Source organism: Mytilus californianus, unplaced genomic scaffold, assembly GCF_021869535.1.
Source record: "Mytilus californianus isolate M0D057914Y unplaced genomic scaffold, xbMytCali1.0.p SCAF_5, whole genome shotgun sequence".
Taxonomy (NCBI): domain Eukaryota; kingdom Metazoa; phylum Mollusca; class Bivalvia; order Mytilida; family Mytilidae; genus Mytilus; species Mytilus californianus.
Genome location: NW_026262701.1, coordinates 67,327,921 through 67,355,433, shown reverse-complemented (window position 1 = coordinate 67,355,433; position 27,513 = coordinate 67,327,921). Strand labels below are relative to the sequence as shown.

The 27,513-nt window shown below is 33.6% G+C and overlaps 1 protein-coding gene and 1 long non-coding RNA gene across 4 annotated transcripts in view; both read left to right on the top strand.

Moving 5' to 3' along the window:
• Positions 1 to 14,362: 14,362 nt before the first annotated feature.
• LOC127701280 (ATP-binding cassette sub-family G member 4-like) overlaps positions 14,363 to 27,513 on the top strand; it is a 38,500-nt gene continuing 25,349 nt past the window's right edge. For all 3 annotated transcript variants that reach the window (XM_052205136.1, XM_052205135.1, XM_052205134.1), the window contains exons 1-4: positions 14,363 to 14,685; positions 21,646 to 21,763; positions 25,202 to 25,391; positions 26,367 to 26,512. In XM_052205136.1, the coding sequence (XP_052061096.1) occupies positions 14,475 to 14,685; positions 21,646 to 21,763; positions 25,202 to 25,391; positions 26,367 to 26,512 (665 nt within the window). In that variant the 5' untranslated portion in view covers positions 14,363 to 14,474. The remainder of the gene's footprint in view (positions 14,686 to 21,645; positions 21,764 to 25,201; positions 25,392 to 26,366; positions 26,513 to 27,513) is intronic.
• On the top strand, positions 17,739 to 20,650 carry LOC127701379 (uncharacterized). Its single transcript, XR_007981996.1, has 2 exons — positions 17,739 to 18,015; positions 18,069 to 20,650. It is a non-coding gene; the product is annotated as an uncharacterized LOC127701379 (long non-coding RNA).

Sequence of the window (27,513 nt, the reverse complement as noted above, 5' to 3'; positions counted from 1 at the left end):
TTTAGCGTCTCGTTGAAAAAGACAAATAAAGGGGGTGTTTTCCCGGATCGACTGGCGTGGGAGTTTGAAGTAGTTTTGACACAGATAGTACCAATCCACGTTATTGTGTCGAACTGGGACATAGTAGTCTTCGCATTTGTTCTGTTTGCTCAACATCAATTCATCAAACACCATTAAGTTCTTTCGATGGGGGTCAAGCTCTCGAGGGTCTGGCACATCTCCTCCTTAATAAAAAAAAAAGAATACGCCAACACCACTGCGTTGTTTGGTTGAGGGTAAACCATCAACCACATCGATGAGGGATAGGGGACACTTTCCTTTGACGGATAAGAGATGACGTGTATTCTATTTTGAGAACCCTTTTCCCAATGCTTTTTGCAAGAATTGATAGATGGTTGGTGAAGGGGTTTTCCAAAGACATACAAACAATCGTAATCTAACCACCCCGACTGGAGGAGAAGGTTGTTGAGCAATGTCGTCTTACCACAGTCTGACTTTCCAATAATCAGTCCTCTAATCGATTGCTGCGGAAGGAGGAAGCGATTCCTTCTATTCGCAGTCGTTTCATTGTATGAGATGTCTTCAACGTCCATTTATTTGAATAAAATGACAATCAATTGTTTAAAATTTAAGAGGAATACAGAGAGGAAAAATTTCTTCGAAGATACGACTAGAAACGGACGACGACGAAGGGGTGGAATCTGCGCCGTGTGTGGATCAAAGAAATCTCAGTTTGTGAGATCTACCGGTGGTGGTTTCATGAACAAACTCATGAACAAACTTGGGCGCAAGTCAGAAGGAACATGAAAAAAAAGTGTACTGGAACTTGTATGATGGCATTCCTCCAATGCAAAAGGCTATGTTCAACGTAGGTGATAAAGTTCGAATCACCAAAAAAGAAAGGTACTTTTGAAAAGGGATACACCCCTAGGTGGACCGAAGAAGTACTTACTGTGTTCCACGGGTTAAACACTCAACCTCAAACATGCCGTATCAAGGATTTCAATGACGAGGAGATACAAGGTTCCCTCTACGAGCCCGAACTTCAAAAGACTGAAGTCACCAAGCAATTGATACACTTCCCAGGGTTCTAATAACGACAAGTTAACGTTATTTGATATTTTAACATTTGCTTGTTTAAAATGCTTCACAATACTTTTCTAAAAAAAAAAAGCCATATTTTCATCAGTTGTCATTCTTTTATTTCAATTTTTTTTTAATGATTTCATGTTTTTGTTAAAACAAAACATTTAGTAATAACCACTACACACATCCCTTCGCTACCTCTTTGTGATTATGCTCCGTTAGATGATGGCACGTTTTCACAAACACCACTATCAAAATAATTTCTAATCCAGTGATTTTCTGGGTTAGAAATTAATTTTTTTTTACTTTTTTTTTTTTTACTTTCTAACAAGATCGTATGAGAAATACTCATTTTGGTCTTTTTACTTATTTCAAAACCTGTGTTTTTTACAAAGGCTCCTTCTAAACGTTCCTTTTCTTTGTTTAGTCCACTACAAGTCTATACCCTAGTTGTTTCCCTTCTCTATTAGTTAAAGAAAGTATTTTATTTTTTCCAAACTTACCATCTACTTCTATCACCTCAAAATTTTTATAAGTTACTCCGGTGGGGAGTTCATTCCATTTGAAAGTTTCTTGATTTTGCTCCTGTACCTTTTCCTCAAAAGCGTTGTCACTTATAAAACATCTTGTTAAAAAGCCATATTAATAATTATTATTATCAGTTGTCATACTTTTATTTCAATTTTTGTTAAAAAAAAATGAATCATGTTGTTTATTTACTTAAAGTAACTGTTCGTTTACCATTTATGTTGCATTTTTGAGATGAGATGCTAAATTTCTACTATGAAATTGAAGGTGGTGTAGAATCGGCCTTTTTACACTACTTGTTAGCTCTAAAGCAAATTCGTCCAACTTTGAAGGTTTTTCTTGTAAATATGTTCCATATATACATTCCATCATAATTTTATTTATTTTACAACTTCCTTTAATAAAGGATTACTGCCAAATGCATTTAAATGAATTTGAATCTCCCAAGATCAGATTAAGCAACTTTTTTTCATTCATTATTTTTACAGCTTTACACTATTTAATATTTTAAATGTCATATGAATATGATTTCATGAGTAGGCAATGCCATAGGTGTACTATTAAACGCAATTTTTTAATATTAATTGCCGAATATAAACAGGAAAACTCTTTGTAAATTGTATACATAATCCTTTATATTCATTATTTGTCATAAATTTATTGCAAGGGATAGGATAATTTATATATATAGATCTATACATACTACATTTTTATTCAGAAAAATATGTTAGGGGTAATGCTTTATGCATACTAACATGAATAAAATGATATGTGGGAAGCACTTCAACAAGACAGCAACTGAACGACACAAATAACCCAAACACACATCTAGAGGGAAACGTACAGTCCTAACAATAGACAGGTGTCAATTGCAATAGTCAAAGTCAAGCTACAAAATCGTCCATGGACTTAAAATTTACCCAATAACAAAGTTTAGGTAATGCAAGACATATTAAGGCACAAAAGAAAGACAAGAAAAATAAATGTAAAAAAGCAGAGAGTAGATCACATATTACACATAACATACGTAAATGCATCAGCAAGCAAATGAACTGGACATGTTAACTACTGTATACCATATTTGTTTTTCGTTCTTTTTTATGTACATATATAGCAATGGAATGTTAAAAAAGGATGAACATACAATATTTCGAAAAAACACTACCTTGGGAATCTGTTTAGACTAAAGTGAAAAAGGTGAACACATAAATGCTGGTTTTGGAATGATAAAGATGTGTAACCCCTATAAACCAGGTTTTCGACATGGTTCAATTATTTCTGCTCCACAAGTGACATCCGTAGTGTTACTTTTGTTAAAGTCCATTAATAAGCCATAACCAGTTATACAACGGGGGATTGTGAAAACTCTATAGTGAAACATTTGTACACGTCGATTATCTTATCATCTTACATCCCCGAATCTGAATCAATAATAGGCAAAGGACACGGGATAAACGAGACCAACACATATCCAAAGAAATAAGATACAATGTACAACACAGAAAACTTAATCAAAAGCAATACAAACCACATTATATTAAACTAGTAGTTACACCAAGTCCTCCAGAATGGCAGACAGTTCCTGCTCTACCAGTGACACTCGTTGTGTAGCTCATGACAAACAAAATCCGATGATTTGTCGCATTCGGTGTTTTCATATTGTATCGTTACCTGTCTATCGTTGAAGACTTCTGATCTCCAGATGTATGTGTTTTGTGTCTTTGGGTTGCTGTCTTATTGGCGTAATCTGCACATCTTCTTTTATTTATAAATGAAGAAAGGAAGAAGGGATTGGGACTAACATAAATGAAACATATCAGTAATAAACCAATGCTAACAGGGCGTCCGTACGTATAAATACGCAGACACGTCTGGTAGGAATGGGGAATTGAAATTCAATGCCCCATGTTGTGAGAGTACCACACTCTGGTGAAACTCTTAAAACACGTATTTGATATGTACTCAGGAGACCTTTTACATTATGTATCCAATATATCAACTTTTCCCAGTGGCAATTCAAATTCCACGCCATCCATATCTTGATCGAACCACTATATAGGGCATATTGATTTGACTTAGGGGACTACTTTTTAATATTTTGGGGCGGCCAGGAGATTTTTTACGGATTGGCTGTTGCTTCGCATGCTTATATTTTTCTCTTTTGTGCACAGTTATTTCCTGAATTCTGGGATGCAGAATTTTCATTTTGATCCTGTTTTGGGCAAATTTATTCATTTTCAGCTCTTATCAGGCCAGGGTATTCATTTTCCAAAATTCTTCTCCCCCCCATTTTTCCTCTCAGAAAATCAAATAGTCGTCCTCTCACTGTTTAATTTGATCTCGTCCTGAATATGCATTAATTTTTAAACCTGGACGTTAAGCAAACAACAACTCAATATATATGGGTTAACTTTTAATGAAAGGTACTCAAGGTCAATTATGATGATATTAATAATCAGAATCTGCCTTTGGTCTGCATACAAATGGCAGTAAAAAGGTGGTGTACATTCTTAATAGGCGAGCGCCAAAACAAGGATTCGGAGGTTTTTAATGCACATACCTAACACACGGCTATATGATATATCATTTGAAAGGTTTTTTATCGTACATTCAGAATTGCCTGGTCGTCAAATTGGGAAATGGTCACATTTTTCTAAAAACGGCAAAAAATGGAAAAAAAATATATGTCATAATTTGACGATATTGTTCGAAAAATGCAGTTTTAAAAACAAATTCATCTGCAATATAATATGAAATATATCATTTGATAAACTATAGTCTATCTAATTTTTGTTTCTGAAATAAAATTTAAAAAAAAAGTGTTTAAAATGAAAAAATCTCGTATTTTTGTGAAAATCATAATTTTTACGGGTATTGACGCAAAACGCTCGGTAATATTTAATTTTGCATCGAAAACACACAAATTCTATTGGTTTTATATTAATAACATATATAACTAGTTTTTTAAGTTCTAATGTCTCGCCTAGCATGTTTTTTATACCGACAAAATATTGATAAAACTATATTAAAACATATCGTAAAACTGCTTTAAAGCGCACATTTACCATGTTTACAGCACAGTTAAAAATATATGTTATTTTGGTCTCCTGTTAGTTCGACAGTTATAAATACATTATGATTTAATTGTCTTAAGCTTGCCAACCACGTCAAGGTCGAAGATCACTAGCAAGTTTTTTTTTTTTTTTTTTTTTTTTTTTTTTTTAACTACCACTTTCATCGCATACGGAACTTAAGTATACAACCATTTATTTCAGCTGGTAGAGTGATTACAAAAACACAAAATTAATAATAATATACATATTTACATTGAATAACATTGAGGCAAATTAAAATTTATGTTGCCCCTTCGCTCAAATACTCTTTCGTTAGTCAATGATATCGTTTTCATCTTCATCATCGTCATTCATTTGATCTTCGAGGTCGATGTCCTCTTTAGAATATATATTTTGGCAGGTATCTCTACCCTGACATGGACAAAGCTCAGTGCAAGACATCTGCTGCTCTCGGCAAATACATGACTTGCTACATATATATTTCCCCTTGCAAGAACATATTAAATCTTGCAGGAAATCGGACGTCATCATGCCTAAAAAGTAGACTGGATCCGGGCCATGTGAACTCTTTTTCCATCCGTATTCATAAGGAGACAAAGGATTTGGGTGATCGAGATGTGAGGACATCCAAATTTTCGTTTGAAGACATGACCGCAAAACATGTTCTTTGAATGCAGGTTCGCTTGGTGGCAATCGCAACAAACTTGTGTCTTTGCATGTTGCAAGTTTAACACGTAACTTGTTTAAGTCAACATGTGATGAAGCGAATTTGTCTTTTGGGTCATACAAGCTTGAAATAAGCTCTCTGGCTGCTGACAACGATGTGGAAAAATCCATCTTGTCAAAGTTTTGGAGATTTGTAAACTTACTCGGAGATTTTCTTATCAACTTGAATACAGTCTTTTTGCCAAACCCAAATATAGCGGAAGTGGTATCACAACCAGTTAAAGCATGAACTGCAGGGAGAATGTTAGCTAGTAAAGGTGAAAGAGATTTACTTAACTCATGGATTGGTATGTACCTTCTACAGTCCCTAAGAGAATTAGTTGACCCCGTCAAAAACCACATTTGTTCAGTCGACACAAGAACCTTGAAATAATGAACACAGAGCACAAGAACATCTGTATCGGAACACTTGACTATGATTCGTCCCCTTATATTCAACTGCTGAAAGATTTTATCAGAGTGTATAACATGAAGCAAGATTCTTGTGTCTGCTTCTTCGTGCGAACAGAAAAGGTCTGGGAGATCGATTACATGCTCATTAGAGAGTTGTAGCACTATTTCTGGATTGGAAAATGCACCGGCAAGAACTAAACATTTATTTTCCTCCTGGAACATATCAGACAAATTGCGGCTCAGATAATCACCAAGGAAAGTAATCAGAGCTTGCTTGTTTTTGTTGCTTGATAGAAATTTTTTCCAGTCTGGAACAGTTCGGCCTTCAGCGATATGATAAACTTTTTGCGTAGTTGTTGTTGCCGATCGTCTATGACGCTCTGCTGATTTTATGGAATGTTCAGTGTCATAGCGATCGAAGACATCAACAACCTTGTCTGTGAATCGGAAGCATGATTGTACCTGCATAATGTAAGATTTGGCCAAGTCTCCAAATGTGGACATCCTTTTAACATCAAATGACTGAACTAAGCTCATGCCATCTCTTATTAGTACTGTAGCACTGTGGTCGAATGGAGGAATGTTAGGGACTGATCCTACTAAATATTCCAATTCATGGGCAAGATCAGACTTATTTGTCTTCCTCATAGTTCCATCGTCATGAAATAATGCAGTGGGAATGGGACAAATTGGATAGGATAAAACAGTTTCCACAGATACGTCATCTCTACATTTAGTTAGAGATAGTGCACGTCTAAACACAAGCTCGGGATTCAAATGACCTTTTACAACTTGCCCAGATTTGCATTTTAGTTGTACTTTGGGGTTCATATCTTCAAAGGTCTTCAGTCCTGATCTTTGGATGGGATGGTAAAAGCTACCTGCCTTGTCTGTTGATAGAGATGACTCAACAAATATCTTCATTTTAGTTCTTCCAGTTTCAACTGATTTTAACAGTGAATCTTCAATGTCGTGACTTGCATGGAGACCAGTTGAAATGTTAATAAGCTGACGGGGGTGATTATCAACGTCAAATGGATTTGTCATGTTTTCTGTAATATAAACAATTAGATCTTGTACATGTTTTTCATCCCTTTTCATTGCAGCTGGTTTTGCTTCATCGTGACATTGATCATCAACCTGGACAAGACACGCACGTGCTCTCATTGCCGATGTTATCTGACTAAGCACATGCCTTGTAAGATTCCATCTTATCAATGAAGCCTTCTTCCTTGTTAAACCAACAATGCCACCGTCTCCTTTTGAATCTTTTATCACTGTTTTTTTCTGTTGCCATGTCGCTCCAAACGCCATTGAACGATCCAACTTTTTGACGAACAGAGAAGAAACCCATCGAAAAAAGACCTTCTGCCTCAGTTGGCAAGTTTAGCATATCTAAAAGGTAGACAGGAGTCCATCTGGAATAATTGTTTTTGTTGGCTACAAAGAAGTAAGGAAGCATTGAGAAAATAGAATGCAAATGAAGAGACCAAAGGCCATTTCTTTCAGCTCGGATATTTATCAGCATAATTTCTAAAGCTTGTAGTAGCATATCCCAATAACGAAATGTAGGAGAAACATGACCACCCCATTCTCGAAACTCGTTCATTTTTGACCCAAGGTCGTCATTCAGAGCTTTTTCTAGACTTTGAAGCATGTCAAATGTACGGCCATTACTCGTAAAACTATCATGACACTCTGTGAGGCCTGCAAAAATGCTTTTAGGGATTTCTAAACACTTTTGTTGTTGTCTGATCCAAACAAAGAACGAACAGATCCAAAGTGTCTTTAATGTCTCATAAAGGAGTGTGAGTCCTCTAACTGCACGGTTGAACTGTTTTCCTGAAAGCATTTGGTCTACCGTTGCAGCTGCATGCACACCGGAATCAACTAGCAGGTCGCGGAGACCACCATCTCCCCATATCTTACCTATTGATGAAATAAAACACGATAGGGTATGAAAGCCACCAAGACGTAAAATGTGTGATTTAAACTCAGAAGGTCTATCCCATTTTACCTGTTGTGCCACTGCGTACAATTGTAAATCAAAAGTTTGAATAGAAAATGGTTGACCAGCCTTCTGGCACATATCAGCACACCTTTTCATTGTTGTATACACAGTGCCCATGTCGGAAGGTTTTGCGTCAATGATTGGCGGATAGCTGACAACATGATAAGTGGTACTAATATTCGAGATCTGCTTATTGAATCCAGTCCAGAATGGAATTTGTTGTCCTTCAAACGAAGGTTGTTTGTATGGAAGGTCAACAATAGTCCTTGATAAATTTCTAAGGAGCACCCAGATAAGATCAGAGGTTTCAGCATAGGGAAGTACACACGCAGAAAGCTTTGAATAAACGTCACTCTTGCGGCTAGGTTCAGCTCTTTGCTTCGGCTTTGTAAAGGGAGCACATGTGGTAAGGGAAAATACTTTCTCGTCTATTGGCAGGGTTTTTATGCGACCTCGGGCGACTTTTTGGTGTTCCAGATGCTCAGTTTCACCATTTATCTCCTCACATACCTGGAATACCGCTCTTGCCATTGAATGGAAAGTATCCTTTCCATCAACTGTTTCTGCATTGATGTCGACATTATCAGCTCCTTCATGTATGACTGAGACTGTGCCGTTATATTGGCGAACTCCACTGGGGATGTATGTATTGTTTTGAACTTGAGATAATTCAGAGCACGCAAGGCTTGTAAGGTATCGCCTTACCTCATGATATGATGCACAAAATCCATGCGAATGTAATGTCTCGATCAAAGCTTTCGAACCATGCATATGATGTAACTGTAATGCAAGGCCAATGTAAAGGGGTGATAAAGCTTTTTTGTGCAATGAAACTATACATTCAGATAAAGCTAAGCTTTTCCTTATACTTTCAAATGGAATGTCAGATAAATGGTTTTTGATATCTACTTGGCTGTGAGAGTCATCGATAAGCCAATTTATAAAGCCAGTCAAAACAGAAGGCACGGTCTCTATAGATTTCGATAAAGACATTTCATCAACTGAAGGATAAGTATCCATAGGGACAACGGCATTTTTAATCTCACGTCTGAGAATTGAAGCAGCTGAATATAATATTTGGTTTTCGTCGGTTTGGTCGTTTTTTGAAGTGCATGCAGACATCTGCAGTTTAGTAAACTTTGTTTCGGCCTTGAAACGAATAGCAGTTCTAACTGCCTCGGGCAATGTGAGAGAACTACTATATACGAAGTTAGACTCCCCTTGACCGTGATTTACATCAACCACAATATGTTCTCGAAAGTGATTTTTTAATCTGAGTTGAAGTCTATAAGAAGTGTATTTAGATGATATGTCTTCTGGCAGAAATGATTTATATTTAGAAAGGAGATAAGACAAGGAGAACACCACTTTGTGAACGAACAATTCTTCGCTGATAGACTCAACAAATGAGGTAAATGCTTTATCGTGCATGGTACCAGTATTATTTTCATTGGTTTCTGCTTTAATTTCTTTTTCTCGCAAAAGGTATTTTGTTATGCAACCAGAGTGATATAAAGCATTTGATGTGAAATCTTTATCTGCAATTTGAAAGAGCATTTCATTGTCAGCATGTTTAGTTGCTGTTTCAAAAAGGCTTTGAACCCTCATAGACGAGGAAACACGATGAAGTTTTCGATCTTTTTTAAAGGTCTTGTTTTTACAAAAGATACAACACAAAAAATCTTGTGATAGCCTAGATCTAGTAAGGATATTTGAAGATGAACATGAACTTGTAGTTTCTGCTTGAGACTGCTGTTGCTGAACTTTTGCAGCAGATATACGACTTGATGGAGACGGTAGGTTGTGTTTGCTTGTATATGTCCTGTAACAAGTTTTGTGATATTTTATGTTGTTCATAATAATGTCATCTAATGTATCAACCTCACTCAAAAACAACCTAAACACATCATCTTGTCTTTGCCTTACAGCATTCATTAAGGTTGTAAAACCTCTATCAGTTGTCATACTGAGAGTCTCTTGTGTAATATTTTGACATATTATACAGCGTTGCCAATTTATGGACATGCGACCGCGCTTCATTGGAGGTGGCGCACATTTCACAGGACTTAGACACTCATCCATGATGAGTAATTGTGATAATATTTAAGAATATACTATTCTACAAAATGCAGTCTGCTGCTTACATATCACATACCAATATCGTTAGTAATGCTTAAAATGGTCTTTCGTTAACACATATACGAATATCTATTTAGTAATATGTTAAAACACGACTTGTGTTTTGGCAACTCAAATGTTACCTGTGCATATTAGATACTCGATTTATATAAATTTTGAGCGTCTGGGATGAACACGATACAGATCCGGAATACCGTTTAATAATGCAGATTTTAGAGAAGTCGTCAAACATTTATTATCCATCATTGAGCTTCGATGTGTGTCGCAATCTTTTCAAGGTATATGGAATTTATAAAAACAAAACATATGAGAGTTTTAATAAGTCATTGACACCGACAATCTTAAAAAATATGGTATTTTTTTTACATTTGAGAGTTGGTCAGACAGATGACTCTGAATTAACTAATTTTTCATAAAATCTTCTTTTTTTTGGATTCGATGTCTTTTTAGAATGTAGTCAAAGCTATCTTAGATAAAAATGAATAATATATTTACAACAATGCCGATATATTCAATGTTAAATGTCACCGTATAATCCAAAGTATTTCGACATGTCTGTGTTCTCGTGAGATTTGCAAGAAACGTGACCATAGGGAACTTTGACGACCACCCAAATCGTATGCTCTAGAAGTTTTTCTTTCAATTGATACCAAAATTAGCTGTGTGTTAGATAGGTGCATTAAAAACCTTAACGAGAGGCTTTTTCTCAAATCGGCGCTCGCCTATAAGGTTTAACCTTTACATTAAAGAGGGGTCGGATATAGTATTACCTCCAGACAAGTAATGGTTATAGAATGACACATGTCATCTAATTGAAGCGGATCAAGGATTTTTTCAAAGGGGTTCAATTCTCGAAAACTGCATATTTACCGTCGATCGGAGCGAGATGAACACATTTTTGGAGAATTTTATGCTAAAAAAATGATATATTTTTTTAACCAAAAGGGGTGTACGGCCTGTACCCCTTGAAATCTGCCACTGTAGAATAATAAAATTGAGAATGGAAATGGGGAATGTGTCAAAGAGACAACAACCCGACCACAGAACAGACAACAGCAGAAGGCCACCAACAGGTCTTCAATGCAGCGAGAAATTCCCGCACCCGGAGGCGTCCTTCAGCTGGCCCCTAAACAAATATATATATACTAGTTCAGTGATAATGAACGCCATACTAAACTCCAAATTGTACACAAGAAACTAAAATTAAAAATAATACAAGACTAACAAAGGCTAGAGGCTCCTGACTTGGGACAGGCGCAAAAATGCGGCGGGGTTAAACATGTTTATGAGATCTCAACCCTCCCCCTATACCTCTAGCCAATGTAGAAAAGTAAACGCATAACAATACGCACATTAAAATTCAGTTCAAGAGAAGTCCGAGTCTGATGTCAGTAGATGTAACCAAAGAAAATAAACAAAATGACAATAATACATAAATAACAACAGACTACTAGCAGTTAACTGACATGCCAGCTCCAGACTTCAATTAAACTGATTGAAAGATTATGTCTTCATCATATGAATATCAGGCACAATCCTTCCCGTTAGGGGTTTAGTATCATACCATCATAACATATATGAGAAGAACATAACCCGTGTCATGCCAACAACTGGTTTTTAAATAAATGTGTTTAGTGCCGATGCAAAGACCCTATAAGTGAATCAATATTAACGCCAAAATATGCAATCTTTAATGACCTGACAACAGTATCGTAACTATATCCCTTCTTAATAAGTCTATTTAAAGGTTTTGTTAGTTTCAGAGGAGAATACTGACATTTTTGTGCTTTATAAAGAATATTTCCATAAAAAATTGGATGTGAAATACCTGAACGTATAAGAAGTCTGCATGTTGAGCTATATTTACGAATGATGTCCTTATACCGATGATAAAATTTAGTAAATGTTTTGACTAGTTTGTGATATCGAAAACCCTGGTGTAATAATTTTTCAGTAATACATAAATTTCTCTCGTTAAAATCTAAAAAATTGTTACATACACGAGCGAATCGTACAAGTTGAGATATATAAACACCGTAAGATGGTGACAAGGGAACGTCACCATCTAAAAATGGATAATTAACGATAGGAAATGAAAAATCATCTCTTTTATCATATATTTTAGTATTAAGCTTTCCGTTAATGATATAGATATCAAGATCGAGGAAAGGGCAGTGGTCATTGTTAGTATTAGCTTTATTTAAAGTAAGTTCAACAGGATAAATTTCTTTAGTATACATACTGAAGTCGTCATTATTGAGAGCCAAAATATCATCCAAATATCTAAAAGTATTATTAAATTTGTGTTTCAGATGTTGTTTCGATGTGTTTTTACTGATTTTTATCATAAATTGTAACTCATAGCAATACAAAAAAAGGTCCGCAATAAGTGGTGCACAGTTAGTCCCCATTGGAATTCCGATAACCTGACGATATACGGAATCTCCAAAGCGAACAAAAATGTTATCTAGTAAAAATTCAAGGGCATATATAGTATCAAAGCATGTCCAATTGACATAGTTTTTTTGTTTATTGCTACTAAAAAATGACCTAAAAGAGTTTGAACATATATATTCACATTCTGACTTTTTAAATGCCCATTTAATTAGGTGTGTGATTTTTTTCTTAATGAGAATGTGAGGCAATGTGGTATATAGGGTAGAAAAATCAAAACTTTGAACAGATTCAAAATCACCAATATATGCATGCAATTTATCAAGTACTTCCAACGAGTTCTTGACACTCCAAAAGTAATTAATTCCACTATTTTCGAAGGCCTTATTTGAACAATTTATTATCAGGTTTTTGATTGTACCAAGTGTACTGGTAAGAAGAATAGACAATTTAGTAGTGGAACAATGGCTTGAAGACGAAATGAATCTATATTTGTAAGGTGTTTTGTGTAGCTTCGGAAGCCAATACATAGTTGGGACTTTCATTGTATTTGGTTCTGCTTGTAAAGCGGTAGCTAAAAGTTTATGTTTGTTACAGATGTCGTTTTCTGAAAATGGAGTCAGTTGGAATGTTGGTGAATTGGTGATTTCTTTTTTCAGAACCTCAATGTAAAATTTACGTCAAACAGTAATAATATTATTAGCAGCTTTATCGGCCGGGACAAAAACAAATTCCTTGGCTAGTTCTTGTTAACTTTCTTCGGTCGAAATAGTAGTAATATGTACGACATTATAAAATGCATTTATTCATTTCAAGTAATCGATTTTAAATTTGTTTGTGGGAAATTTGATGTCTGTGATATCTAGTTATAAATATGCGTTATTTTATGTGGTATTTTAAGATAAGGTTTTCTACAGACCTAAACTTTTATTCTGTTTTCAACTTGCTTACGACGTATAAACAACATGAACCTCGGTGACTTTGGCTGTAAACTGAAAAATACTGATCAATTCTAATTTATACACGGTGAAATGCAACTTATCTCCAGCGAATAAAAGGAGATATACTGGAAATATGCCGAGTAGAAAACAACCATATAGAAAAATAAAATTATACATGAAACGGAATGCGCCAATGAGTTAGCTTTTTAAACTTTCGGTATAAAAAGTCTCTTATTTTGTGAAATGATTAAACACAAAATTTATTTAAAATATATTTTGATTTTACATTATACTTTCAATCAAATAATTGAATAATATAGTCGTCGTTCTCGTTTCAGATACGTACAGTATTATGTATTGCAAGATTATATCAAACGAGTTACCTACTTTAAAAATTGCATTGTTTAAATATGAAATTAGTGTCTAAGTATATGAAAAAAAAGAAATTATCTCCATACGACAAGACAAGGTTGTTGGTTTTTTTTTACTGTAAAAAAAAAATTCACTCTAATGAAATGTATATAATTTATATCATAATAATACTCAGTAACAGTTATAACAGTAAAGTTGGTAAAATAATTTGGATATTAGGGCTAAGATAAGATCTATTATTTGCCGCCCCTGAAATTGCAAAATAGTAAAATTCTTCCTTCCTTCAAGTTAATGTTATCAATATGATACTATTATCTGGATAATTTAGTGCAGAAATGACCTAATGAGGCCATTAACATGTTGAAATTGACAAATTTTACCTAAAATGACCTTTAAACAGGGACTTTAAACTAACTTAGTATAGACTGTCCCTGCTTTAAACAAGTATTTTTTGGCAAATTATGGCTAAGTCAAAATATCAATGAAAAGATATCAAAGTAATGATTTTAGCAGTTTTCGCATCAAAAAGTTTTATTAAGGATAATCAATGAGTTGTTCATAAATGGCCCTTTCAAACTGAAATTACTATTTAATACATATTATGGTCCACATTTATTTACTCTTAAATTATATCTTTTCGGCCTTTAACATTATCGGGGTATCGAGTTCTGTCCCCTTGAAAAAAAAGCATCAACAGATTGTAGGAGGTATTCGTCATTCGATCAAAGGTCAAGGGCTTGCAAAATCACAACAAAAATGGCGAAAAGGGTTTGATGACAAAGAAAAGTGTGGACTTTGTAACTTGTTAATATGGCAGAACTTTTAGCTGTCCAACTACACATTCCAATTCACCCAGATGTTTCAACATCTAGGTCTAAATATCAAAAGTCAGCGTCAGGTGGCAGTACTCCGTCAAATAACTCCAGTCGATTCGAACAGTTCGCGCACCTGCCAAGTCGACGAGCAGTTGACATTGAATATAAAGATCTGACATACAGAGTTAGAGAAGGGCGGCATAAAGGTTCATACAAAATATGTTTAAAACAAGTCAACCATGTTTATGTATTCATCTATTTTCATATGTTCCTAAAGTTGATCAAATTATTATGTCAGAACAGAATATATGTTCCTGGTCAATGTGTTAATTATATTTTCTGCATCTAAATGCAAATTATCTTATTATACAATAAACCTTACTCCAAAATTCAAATATAATCGATCTATTTTAAAGGACAAGGATTGATATATATTGTAAGATATATTGTCATGATTGTGTACTTGTAGTCTTCTACCTCCTCAACCGCCAATATTTGGACAGGTGCAAGACAACTTGGACCGTCTTTTAAGTTAATTTAGAACTTCTAATATTCCAACTCATACAAGGTATTCAAGAAGAGTTTTGATTATGTAAATGATTAAATGAGTGTCTACAAAAAAGACAACTAGGACTGTCTATGAAGACAACTTAGATCTTGACATTTTCTTAAGACATGCATCAGTCTATTGTGAAGATTGGCATAATTAGATTTTCATTACTGATTGTTAATTAATTTAACGCTGTTTAATTATGACTTCAGGTAAAATGCATTGAGATTGTATTAAACAAATATAATAAATAATGTATGCAATTAACAGATAAATTCAGTTTGTTTTATGAATTAATAAAGATTTTATTAAGATATAAAATCCCCATGATGAAGTAGAAATTCAAATTTACATTTAAATTATTTTGGGCATTTGCAAATGCAGCAAGGTATAAGGGATCTCATAATACTTTGTCTGGGTTGACTTATTAGTTAGTCTAAGTTGACTCGGTCCTATTTGTCTCCAGCCGAGTTGTCCCATATTCACTGGTATACAGTGACTTATTGCTATTTCAGAATCTGCGAGACATGACCTAAGATGTTGCAAAACATGTTGAATTATTGAGGTCATACACTTGCACATATAAAATTAAGGAGGAGTGGAATGGTTGCCAATGAGACAACTATCCACTAAAGTTAAAATGAAGTGGATGTAAACAATTATAGACAACTGTACGACCTTCAACAATGAGAAAAACCCATACTGTAAAATCCGTTATATAAGGCATCAATCCTCCACTAACCTGGGACAGTGGTGTAACAGTACAACATAAGAAAAAACTATAAAAATCAGTTGGATAGAGCTTAACTAATTAGATTAATACAATGTAGAGAAACATCTAACAAAAACACATGGCAGGGAATTTATAAATCCCTCACAACAAAGAAGACACAAAGTACTAGCAGTTGAAGCACAGCTTCATGTAGTTCAAAGCAAATAACAACAAATTAAAAAAAAATCATTAATTTAAGAATAAAATATCAATCAGTACACATCCAATGGATTTAGTATTAAGATGTCATTAACAGGCAGAGAAAAACATGAGCAATGCCAAAATAAAGGTATCGACAGAAGAATAAGGATCCAAAAAGTGAAGAAAAAAAAATATATGCACTCCTCACACATTAGCAGACATTTGGTTAGATCTAAGTTAAATGTAAATACATTTTGTATTTCCTTGTAAACACATTTTTAATACATTGTTTCAAATTATTGAAATAATTTGCTTAATTTGCTTAAGGTGGACAGAACACCTCTAACATGTCTAAGGGAGTTACAGGTAACTCTTTAAAAATCAGCTGAACATTTTAATCACATACTATTTGTAATGAGAAATCAAGCTTCTCAATGATCAAAATAAGTGTTTGGCAACCTGCAATACATCCAATGAAATTATTTCTGTAAATTGTGTGGTTCAAATTTCTTGAAATTTTTGTATTTTTGTCGACAGACAGGTCAAGGTAAATATTTTGTCACAAATTTATGAAAATTAAACGAGCCAATATAAATAAGAAGATGTGGTATGAGTGCCCATGAGACAACTCTCCATCAAATCTATTTTAATCAAAGTGTTAGGTACTCCCTTAAAGTTAAATTAATATATCTTTTCAATGAGAAACATTCAAGTTTTGATACAGCTTTGTCATGTGAGTGATACCATTGAAAGTCAGAAATTTTGAATAAATTTTGTAATACTAAGACAAGATATATGTTTAATCTGAATCTGGTCTCTAATTGAATCACTGTTCTAATTGCTAACTACAATATGAAAAGTAAACAAAAGAGCAACCATCAAATAAAAAGCTATGCAATAATATGGAATATCTATCAATTTACCAATCTTTCTACCAGTGATTTCAATCACTTTGATTAAAACAGCACATATCAATTTTTTTTTTTTATGAAGTAATACAAATATATGTATATAGCATTTAAATGTTTTTGTAGTTTTTATACGACCGCAAAAATTGAAAATTTTTTGGTCGTATATTGGTATGACGTTGGCGTCGTCGTCGTCGTCGTCGTCGTCGTCTGGCGTCGTCCGGCGTCGTCCGAAGACACATTGGTTTTCGCACTCTAACTTTAGTTTAAGTGAATGGATCTCCATGAAATTTTACCATAAGGTTCAATACCACGAAAGGAAGGTGGGGATTGATTTTGGGGGTTATGGTACCAACAGTTAAGGAATTAGGGGCCAAAAAGGGGCCAAAAATAAGCATTTTTGTAACTTCCAGACAATAACTTGTGTGTAAGTGTATGGATCTCTCTGACATTGTACCACAAGGTTCCATATCACAAAGGGAAGGCTGTAATTGATTTTGGGGGTAATTGCCTCAAAATTTTAGGAATTAGGGGCCAAAAAAGGGGCAAAAAACAAGCATTTTTCTAGTTTCATGACAATAACTTGTGTGTAAGTGTTTGGATATTTCTGAAATTGTATTACAAGGTTCCATATCACAAAGGGAAAGCTGGAATTGAGTTTGGGGGTAATTGCCCGAAACGTTTAGGAATTGGGGGCCAAAAAGGGGCCAAAAATAAGCATTTTTTCTAGTTTCCAGGCAATAACTTGTGTTCAAGTGTATGGATCTCTCTGAAATTGTACTGCAAGGTACCATACCACAAAGGGAAGGCTGGGATTGAGTTTGGGGGTGATGAATCATAAGGGGGTTCAAAAAATTTGGGGGGGGGGGATTTTTTTTTAAATTTTTTTAAATTTTTTTCCTTTTTTTTTTCTTTTAAAACTTTCCATTTTAAGTTGGTTATTTCTGATTAATATTTAAAAGCAAATAATAATGATATGGTAGGAGATACACACCAAACAGGATGTGTAAATTATTATATAATAAGTATTGTGCAATAGCAAGAAATTTTCAATTGCACAGTATTGCACAATTGCAAGAAATCTTCAATTGCACAGTATTGCGCAATAGCAAGAAATCTTCAATTGCACAGTATTGCGCAATAGCAAGAAATATCCAATAGCACAGTATTGCGCAATAGCAAGAAATTGTCAATTGTACAGTATTGCACAATAGCAAGAAATATTCAATTGCACAGTATTGTGCAAAAGAAGATACTTCGTATAAATTGCTTATTTCTTGATCAATTTCAATGGGGTTTTATTCTTGAATTCTTGGGGTTCTTTAATATGCTGAATCTAACTGTGTATTAAGTTTTTGGATTTTGGGCCCTGTTTTTAAATTGGTCCACATTGAGGTCCAAAGGGTCCAAAATTTAACTTTGTTTGATTTTAACAAAAATTGAATTTTTAGGGTACTTTGATATGCTGAATCTAAACATGTATTTAGATTTTTGATTATGGGCCCAGTTTTCAAGTTGGTCCAAATCGGGGTCCAAAATTAAACTTTGTTTGATTTCAACAAAAATTGAATATATGGGGTTCTTTGATATGCTGAATCTAACCATGTATTTAGATTTTTGATTTTTGTGCCCCGTTATCAACTTTGTCCACATTGAGGTCAAAAGGGTCCAAAATTAAACTTTGTTTGATTTCATCAAAAATTGAATTCTTGGGGTTCTTTGATATGCTGAATCTAACCATGTATTTAGATTTTTTATTTGTGGACCCGCTATCAAATTGGTTCATATTGAGGTCAAAAGGGTCCAAAATTAAACTTTGTATGATTTCATCAAAAATTGAATTATTGGGGTTCTTTGATATGCCAAATCTAACCGTGTATTTAGATTTTTAATTTTGGGTCCCGTTTTTAAATTGGTCTACATTAAGGTCCAAAGGGTCCAAAATTAAACTTAGTTTGATTTTAACAAAAATTGAATTCTTGGGGTTCTTTGATATGCTGAATCTAAACATGTGTTTAGATTTTTGATTATGGGCCCAGTTTTCAAGTTGGTCCAAGTTGGGGTCCAAAATTAAACTTTGTTTGATTTCAACAAAAATTGAATATATGGGGTTCTTTGATATGCTGAATCTAAACATGTATTTAGATTTTAGATTTTTGGCCCAGTTTTCAAGTTGGTCCAAATTGGGGTCCAAAATTAAACTTTGTTTGATTTCAACAAAAATTGAATATATGGGGTTCTTTGATATGCTGAATCTTACCATGTATTTAGATTTTTTATTTGTGGGCCCGCTATCAAATTGGTTCATATTGAGGTCAAAAGGGTCCAAAATTAAACTTTGTTTGATTTCATCAAAAATTTAATTATTGGGGTTCTTTGATATGCCAAATCTAACCGTGTATTTAGATTTTTAATTTTGGGTCCCGTTTTTTAAATTGGTCTACATTAAGGTCCAAAGGGTCCAAAATTAAACTTAGTTTGATTTTAACAAAAATTGAATTCTTGGGGTACTTTGATATGCTGAATCTAAACATGTGTTTAGATTTTTTATTTGTGGACCCGCTATCAAATTGGTTCATATTGAGGTCAAAAGGGTCCAAAATTAAACTTTGTATGATTTCATCAAAAATTGAGTTATTGGGGTTCTTTGATATGCCAAATCTAACCGTGTATTTAGATTTTTAATTTTGGGTCCCGTTTTTAAATTGGTCTACATTAAGGTCCAAAGGGTCCAAAATTAAACTTAGTTTGATTTTAACAAAAATTGAATTCTTGGGGTTCTTTGATATGCTGAATCTAAACATGTGTTTAGATTTTTGATTATGGGCCCAGTTTTCAAGTTGGTCCAAGTTGGGGTCCAAAATTAAACTTTGTTTGATTTCAACAAAAATTGAATATATGGGGTTCTTTGATATGCTGAATCTAAACATGTATTTAGATTTTAGATTTTTGGCCCAGTTTTCAAGTTGGTCCAAATTGGGGTCCAAAATTAAACTTTGTTTGATTTCAACAAAAATTGAATATATGGGGTTCTTTGATATGCTGAATCTTACCATGTATTTAGATTTTTTATTTGTGGGCCCGCTATCAAATTGGTTCATATTGAGGTCAAAAGGATCCAAAATTAAACTTTGTTTGATTTCATCAAAAATTTAATTATTGGGGTTCTTTGATATGCCAAATCTAACCGTGTATTTAGATTTTTAATTTTGGGTCCCGTTTTTTAAATTGGTCTACATTAAGGTCCAAAGGGTCCAAAATTAAACTTAGTTTGATTTTAACAAAAATTGAATTCTTGGGGTACTTTGATATGCTGAATCTAACCATGTATTTAGATTTTTTATTTGTGGACCCGCTATCAAATTGGTTCATATTGAGGTCAAAAGGGTCCAAAATTAAACTTTGTATGATTTCATCAAAAATTGAATTATTGGGGTTCTTTGATATGCCAAATCTAACCGTGTATTTAGATTTTTAATTTTGGGTCCCGTTTTTAAATTGGTCTACATTAAGGTCCAAAGGGTCCAAAATTAAACTTAGTTTGATTTTAACAAAAATTGAATTCTTGGGGTTCTTTGATATGCTGAATCTAAACATGTGTTTAGATTTTTGATTATGGGCCCAGTTTTCAAGTTGGTCCAAGTTGGGGTCCAAAATTAAACTTTGTTTGATTTCAACAAAAATTGAATATATGGGGTTCTTTGATATGCTGAATCTAAACATGTATTTAGATTTTAGATTTTTGGCCCAGTTTTCAAGTTGGTCCAAATTGGGGTCCAAAATTAAACTTTGTTTGATTTCAACAAAAATTGAATATATGGGGTTCTTTGATATGCTGAATCTTACCATGTATTTAGATTTTTTATTTGTGGGCCCGCTATCAAATTGGTTCATATTGAGGTCAAAAGGGTCCAAAATTAAACTTTGTTTGATTTCATCAAAAATTTAATTATTGGGGTTCTTTGATATGCCAAATCTAACCGTGTATTTAGATTTTTAATTTTGGGTCCCGTTTTTTAAATTGGTCTACATTAAGGTCCAAAGGGTCCAAAATTAAACTTAGTTTGATTTTAACAAAAATTGAATTCTTGGGGTACTTTGATATGCTGAATCTAAACATGTGTTTAGATTTTTTATTATGGGACCAGTTTTCAAGTTTGTCCAAGTTGGGGTCCAAAATTAAACTTTGTTTGATTTCAACAAAAATTGAATATATGGGGTTCTTTGATATGCTGAATCTAACCATGTATTTTGATTTTGGACATTGGACCATAATAGGTAAATTAAAAAAATTGAAGTTCTTAGACCACATTCTTTCTGTGTCAGCAACCTATGCTGTGTCAAATATTTAATCACAATCCAAATTCAGAGCTGTATCAAGCTTGAATGTTGTGTCCATACTTGCCCCAACTGTTCAGGGTTCGACCTCTGCGGTCGTATCAAGCTGCGCCCAGCGAAGCATTTTATTGTATACATGCGATGATGCTCTTTTACATGCATAAATATTTAAAAAAAAAAAAGGACACCTGGTATCACATTGGCAATCAGACAACTATCCACCACTGTGACCAGAGTCTAAATTCATGGATGTAAGCAACTGAAAGTGAATAAATATTTAGGTCACTGTACACCCTTCAACAATGCTATGACATGACAAAATATGAAACAATTCAAATAAGAAAACCAATGGCCTGATTTATAACAGAATAATTAAAGAAAAAAAAATATGACAGACATGAACCAACAACAAAGTTAATTACAAAATCTAATATTTATTTGTTTTTGTCTTATATAGGCGTAAAAGACATTTTAAAATGTATATCAGGGAAATTTCAGTCTGGACAACTAACGGCTATAATGGGTCCATCCGGAGCTGGGAAATCATCTTTAATGAATATTTTGGCAGGTTATAGGTATGTACCAAGGAGATTGGCAATTTTTATACGACCGCAAAAACATTTTTGTGGTCGTATATTGGTATGACGTTGGCGGCGTCGTCGTCGTCGTCCGAAGACACATTGGTTTTCGCACTCTAACTTTAGTTTAAGTGAATGGATCTCTATGAAATTTTACCATAAGGTTCAATACCACAAAAGGAAGGTGGGGATTGATTTTGGGGGTTATGGTACCAACAGTTAAGGAATTAGGGGCCAAAAATAAGCATTTTTGTAACTTCCAGACATAACTTGTGTGTTAGTGTATGGATCTCTCTTGACATTGTACCACAAGGTTCCATATCACAAAGGGAATGCTGGGATTGATTTTGGGGGTAATTGCCTCCAAATTTTAGGAATTAGGGGCCAAAAAGGGGCAAAAAACAAGCATTTTTCAGTTTCATTACAAAAACTTGTGTGTAAGTGTATGGATCTCTCTGACGTTATACCACAAGGTTCCATATCATAAAGGGAATGCTGGGATTGAATTTGGGGGTAATTGCCTCCAAATTTTAGGAATTAGGGGCCAAAAAGGGGCAAAAAACAAGCATTTTTCTAGTTTCCTGACAATAACTTGTGTGTTAGTGTATGGATCTTTTTGAAATTGTACTACAAGGTTCCATATCACAAAGGGAAAGCTTGAATTGAGTTTGGGGGTAATTGCCCAAAAAGTTTAGGAATTAGGGGCCAAAAATAAGCATTTTTCTAGTTTCCAGACAATAACTTGTGTTCAGGTGTATGGATCTCTCTGAAATTGTACTGCAAGGTACCATACCACAAAGGGAAGGCTGGGATTGGTTTTGGGGGTAATTCCCTAAAAATTTTAGGAATTAGGAGCCATAAAAGGGCCAAAAAACAAGCATTTTTCTAGTTTCAGGACAATAACTTGTGTGTAAGTGTATGGATCTTAATGAAATTGTACTGCAAGGTTCCATATCACAAAGGGAAGGCTGGGATTGAGTTTCAGGGTGATGAATCATAAGGGGGTTCAAAAAATTTGGGGGGGGATTTTTTTTTCATTTTTTTTCTTTAAAATTTTCCAATTTAAACTGGTTATTTCTGATTTATATATAAAAGCAAATAATCATGATATGGTTTGAATAGGTAAATTAAAAAATTTTAAGTTCTTAGACCACTTTCATTCTGTGTCAGAAACCTTTGCTGTGTCAAATATTTAATTACAATCCAAATTCAGTGCTGTATCAAGCTTGAATGTTGTGTCCATACTTGCCCCAACTGTTCAGGGTTCGACCTCTGCGGTTGTATCAAGCTGCGCCCCAGCGGAGCATTTTATTAAAGTTGATAAACTATATTTTGATTGAATCAAATAGTAAATACATGTCCAGTTTAATTTTTTTTTAGAAAGAATACTAATATCAATGGAAACAATGACGATCTCATCCCTTAGAGCGATCTTTGATTTATGAAAAAAGTACTCAATAAAGTTATTTTATATCTCAATGGAAACATTTTAGTTTATTTCATAAAATTAAGAATTGATTGAAATTGAGGTGAGTATACCGATAATAAGAAACTGTAAAAAAATGACAAAAAGTTACATCTTTAAGTTATTTTATATATACATCTTTGAATTGATTTATAATACAAATGTAACAATTATATGTGGAACGTGTAATTGTTTTTGGGCTACAAATAAAAATAACCAAGTCTCAGTTAAATCACATGTTTCCATTCATTTATATCCGTATACCTTCAAGACACTAAGGAAAATGATATCTTATTAGCCCTAAAAGACCAATTTTCGACCCAGAAGCTTTATTATGGAAGGCAATTAGAGTTTCAGGAGGATTAGTTTGTATATTACTCGCTGTGTTGAAGACCCATTGGTGGCATTAGGCTGTTTTCTACTCTTTGGTCGGATTGTTGTCACTTTGACACATTCCCTGTTTCCACTCTCAATTTTATTCTTGGGAAAAATAACCAGAAAATTTGTTTATGCTTGTAGATCTGTATGAATGAACACATTTAATTTTTGAATGATATTAACAAAAGAAACTTATATAAGTTATATTGAAAAGAGTCTCATTTTTAATAAAATAATAATACAACAGGTAATTTTGAAAAGTTACTTGTTTAAAAATTTAAGTAATATTAATGCCCCTGACTGTTTATGAATAAAGTGCCCAGAAAATAGAATGAACAAATGCATCTTTAATGCAAAAGCACAAACATGCTATGACAAAATTAACAACATATATTACATAATTTAAAACATTGATAGACAGCAGAGAACAACAGTAAAATACTATCACAAATTAAAAGTTATGAAACTACAAATGTATACTACATGTATGAGATAAGATATTTTTATTCCAATTAAAGGGCCAATGAAGAGTAAAAGTAATTTAATACAATAATATGAGATCTAATTTTCCATGAAGTTTTTATATGATTACATAGTTTGATAATGAGAAACTTAATAAAGTCTTGAAGTAAATAAAAAAGAAAAAAAATTCACATTTGACAAGTCCTGATGGCACTAAAACCATGAAAACAGGGCTAAATTAGTATATTTTGTAAAATTTCTTTTTTTTTTTTAGACTTTTTCATCTGACCTTTTGTTAAATTTATTTTTAAAATGTTAGGAAGGAAAGACACCAAAGTTTTAAATTCTTGAAGTTTGTATTCACAGGAAGTTTTTAAATATCCCTGTAAGTTGTAGTCCTTTAGGTCAAATATTTTAACATCTTATGTAATGTTATAATTAGAGGAATGATAAAAGATGTACTTGTAATCAATGCCCTAACATGCTTCCGTTAGATTAGATACAAAAATTGCCTTGTGTCTAAATCTGCATGAGGAGTCTTTGGTCTTCTCTGCACCAGAATATTTTTAATGTCTTTAAAAATAGCATATTTTCAATTTTCAATTTTACCATACTATTTTGGAAGATTTGATATTTTTTAATATCTCATCTATAATATTTTATGAAATATCTGAATACTAATGTTTGCTGATTGTCTTTTATTTTCACTTTTGGATCTTGCATATTAATATAGAAACTAAGAGATGTGGTGTAGTGGGCAATTGGGGCTTGCTTCTGTGGCTGAGTAGTCTTTTATTTAGTAGTTCATCCACTGTATCACTAGCCTGTCAACACTGAGGTTGTGAGTTTGAACCCTGCACATGGCAGGTGCTTTCAACTTTAATCTTAAAGGACAGTTTGCCTGTCAAGGTCTGTGGTTCTCTAGGGGCACTCTGGCTTCCTCCACCAATAAAAACTGACTGCCTCAATATAGCTAATTATTTCTGAAAGTAGCGTTAAACAGCAACAATCAATCAATTAATAACGGCCAATGAGACAAGTAAATCAGTACTGGTAATGTTTTTATATCCATCAAAGACCAAAAGTACGAGAATGTAAACAATGTTTTTAATGGAAATGATTTATTTCAGGACAAAAAATATTACAGGACATATTTTGGTGAATGGTAGAGACCGTGATTTGAGATCTTTTAGGAAGATATCATGTTATATCATGCAAGATGACCACTTACTGCCACATCTGACAGTGGATGAATCCATGATGTGTTCTGCAAACCTTAAATTGACAGAAAAAATGTCAAATAAAGAAAAACATGCACTGGTTTGTCTTTCTTATTTCAGAATAGTAAACAGTCAAGGGTGTAACTTGAATAAGTTATTAGAGAAAAATAACATACATGTGTTATTACAAATACTTTCAAGAGTTGTCTACTCTTTTTTTCTTAATCTGTAGTAACATATGTTTGTTATTAGTTAAATATATCATAAATATTTTTATTTTTAGTGGGCACTTGGGAATTCTTGAAACTTTGTGCAGTAACTTAATACATAACCTTGATAGCTAATTTTCCAATTCAATTAATACAATTTTGATCAACCATGGTAAATCAATGAGACAATACCTTTAAGGGATAAACTAAAATACATTTTGATATATGTCTGAGCAAAGGCTTTGAAGAGATGAAGAGAAGCTGTAATAACACCCTTTAGTTATTACAGGCATATATTTTCTGTAATAACATAGGTATACTATGCATGATTGGCAGACTATGAACTGTTATATCTTTCTAAAGTTTAGTATACATAAAGACAATAATAATATCAATAGAACTTGTATACAATTTAACAAAATAAAGGATGTATATTGCTCCTTTGAAACATGTAACATACATGTAGGATCACAAATATTTGATTTTTTAGTCCACAATAACAAATGTATGTTATTTTTCTCTAATAACTTATTTAAGTTACACCCTTGACTGGTAAAATAGAATAAAAAATGATACTTTCACAGTTTTATAAAACATATTAAGAATAATTATCCATATCAAAAAGATTTAAAAGACAAAAGAACAAAAGTTAATCCTTAGTGCTTCAAAAAAAAGGAATGTGTTTTCTTTTCCAAATATTTTTTCAAATATATGTACAGATGGTTGGGTTTTGTGAGTTAGTTAGTTGCCCACAGCACTCCATGCTCCTCAATCAGTAAAAAGTTATTTAAAACATAGTGATTAATTAATTGCCAAGGTTAGTCAGTTTGTTGATTGTTGAAAACATTGTGTGTTTTGTGTTACAGGTTGATGATATACTGTATTCACTAGGATTATCAGATCATAAGAAGACAAGGACAATTAACCTGTCTGGTGGTCAGAGAAAACGTCTTTCTATTGCTTTGGAGTTGGTAAACAATCCACCAATCATGTTCTTTGATGAACCAACAAGGTAATATATCATAAAAGAGATTGTAAAAATTATCTTGTTTATGTAGTGTGTTTAAAGGTGAATTTACATCTGAATTTCAGATCTGATTCCGACAGAACACAACAACGAGAAAAATGTTAGCAGAACACTTGATACCTTACCTCAACTACAACATTTGTATTTACATGGCAAACATCATGTTTTGTCAGTGTTCCAGCTAGGTCGTTTTCACAGGGCGGTCCGCCCGCCCTTTTCCGAGTGCTGCCCTGTGCCCTTTTTACAGTTTGCAGGGCGCCCTGCCTTTTTTGAAGATCGATTGGTATATTATTTTGTTCGTATATGATATCGAAATTTACCTGGCGACAAGTATATGACTTTGTTTACGACCCCAAGCTAATCAACGGTTACAACAGGTGTCATAATCTGTTGTTATAGGTAATCCGTTTATTGGATGGGTCATTTAATGATCGTCAACATTCATTCATTCAAATAGAATCGGTCAGTCGGCATTTGTCTTTGAACTTGAAGAAATGTCTTGGGCACAATTAGCAATGTTTACCGTAGTTTCATGGAGAAAACGTAATTGACAGAAAGTCGAAAACCATAATCAACTCGTTAAAAACATTGCTCTTATTGTTTTCCGTGAAATAAATAGCAAATTAAGACGTATTTCTCATTGAATGCCTTCATTTTTTATACGAAAATAACAAAATCGGCCGCCATATTGTTGATTGTACATGTATTTACATCTGCTATGTACTGTTTATTATCCTCCAAAGAAGGAGCACATCCAAATAAAGAAAGATAACTCAATCTTATTTTTTCCTAGCATTGAGTAACCTACTAAGATATTATAAAATATGCCTTCATACTTCTGGCTTTAGAATTTATATGTTTAGGTGTTTTGAGTTATGGGAAAAGTTAAAGAGGGTCTTAGTAGCAGGGTTGGTAGGGTGCCTTGGTCATCTTTTTCTGTATTTTTTATTTTCAATCCAAATTTTCACTGTTCACTATATCCTAAC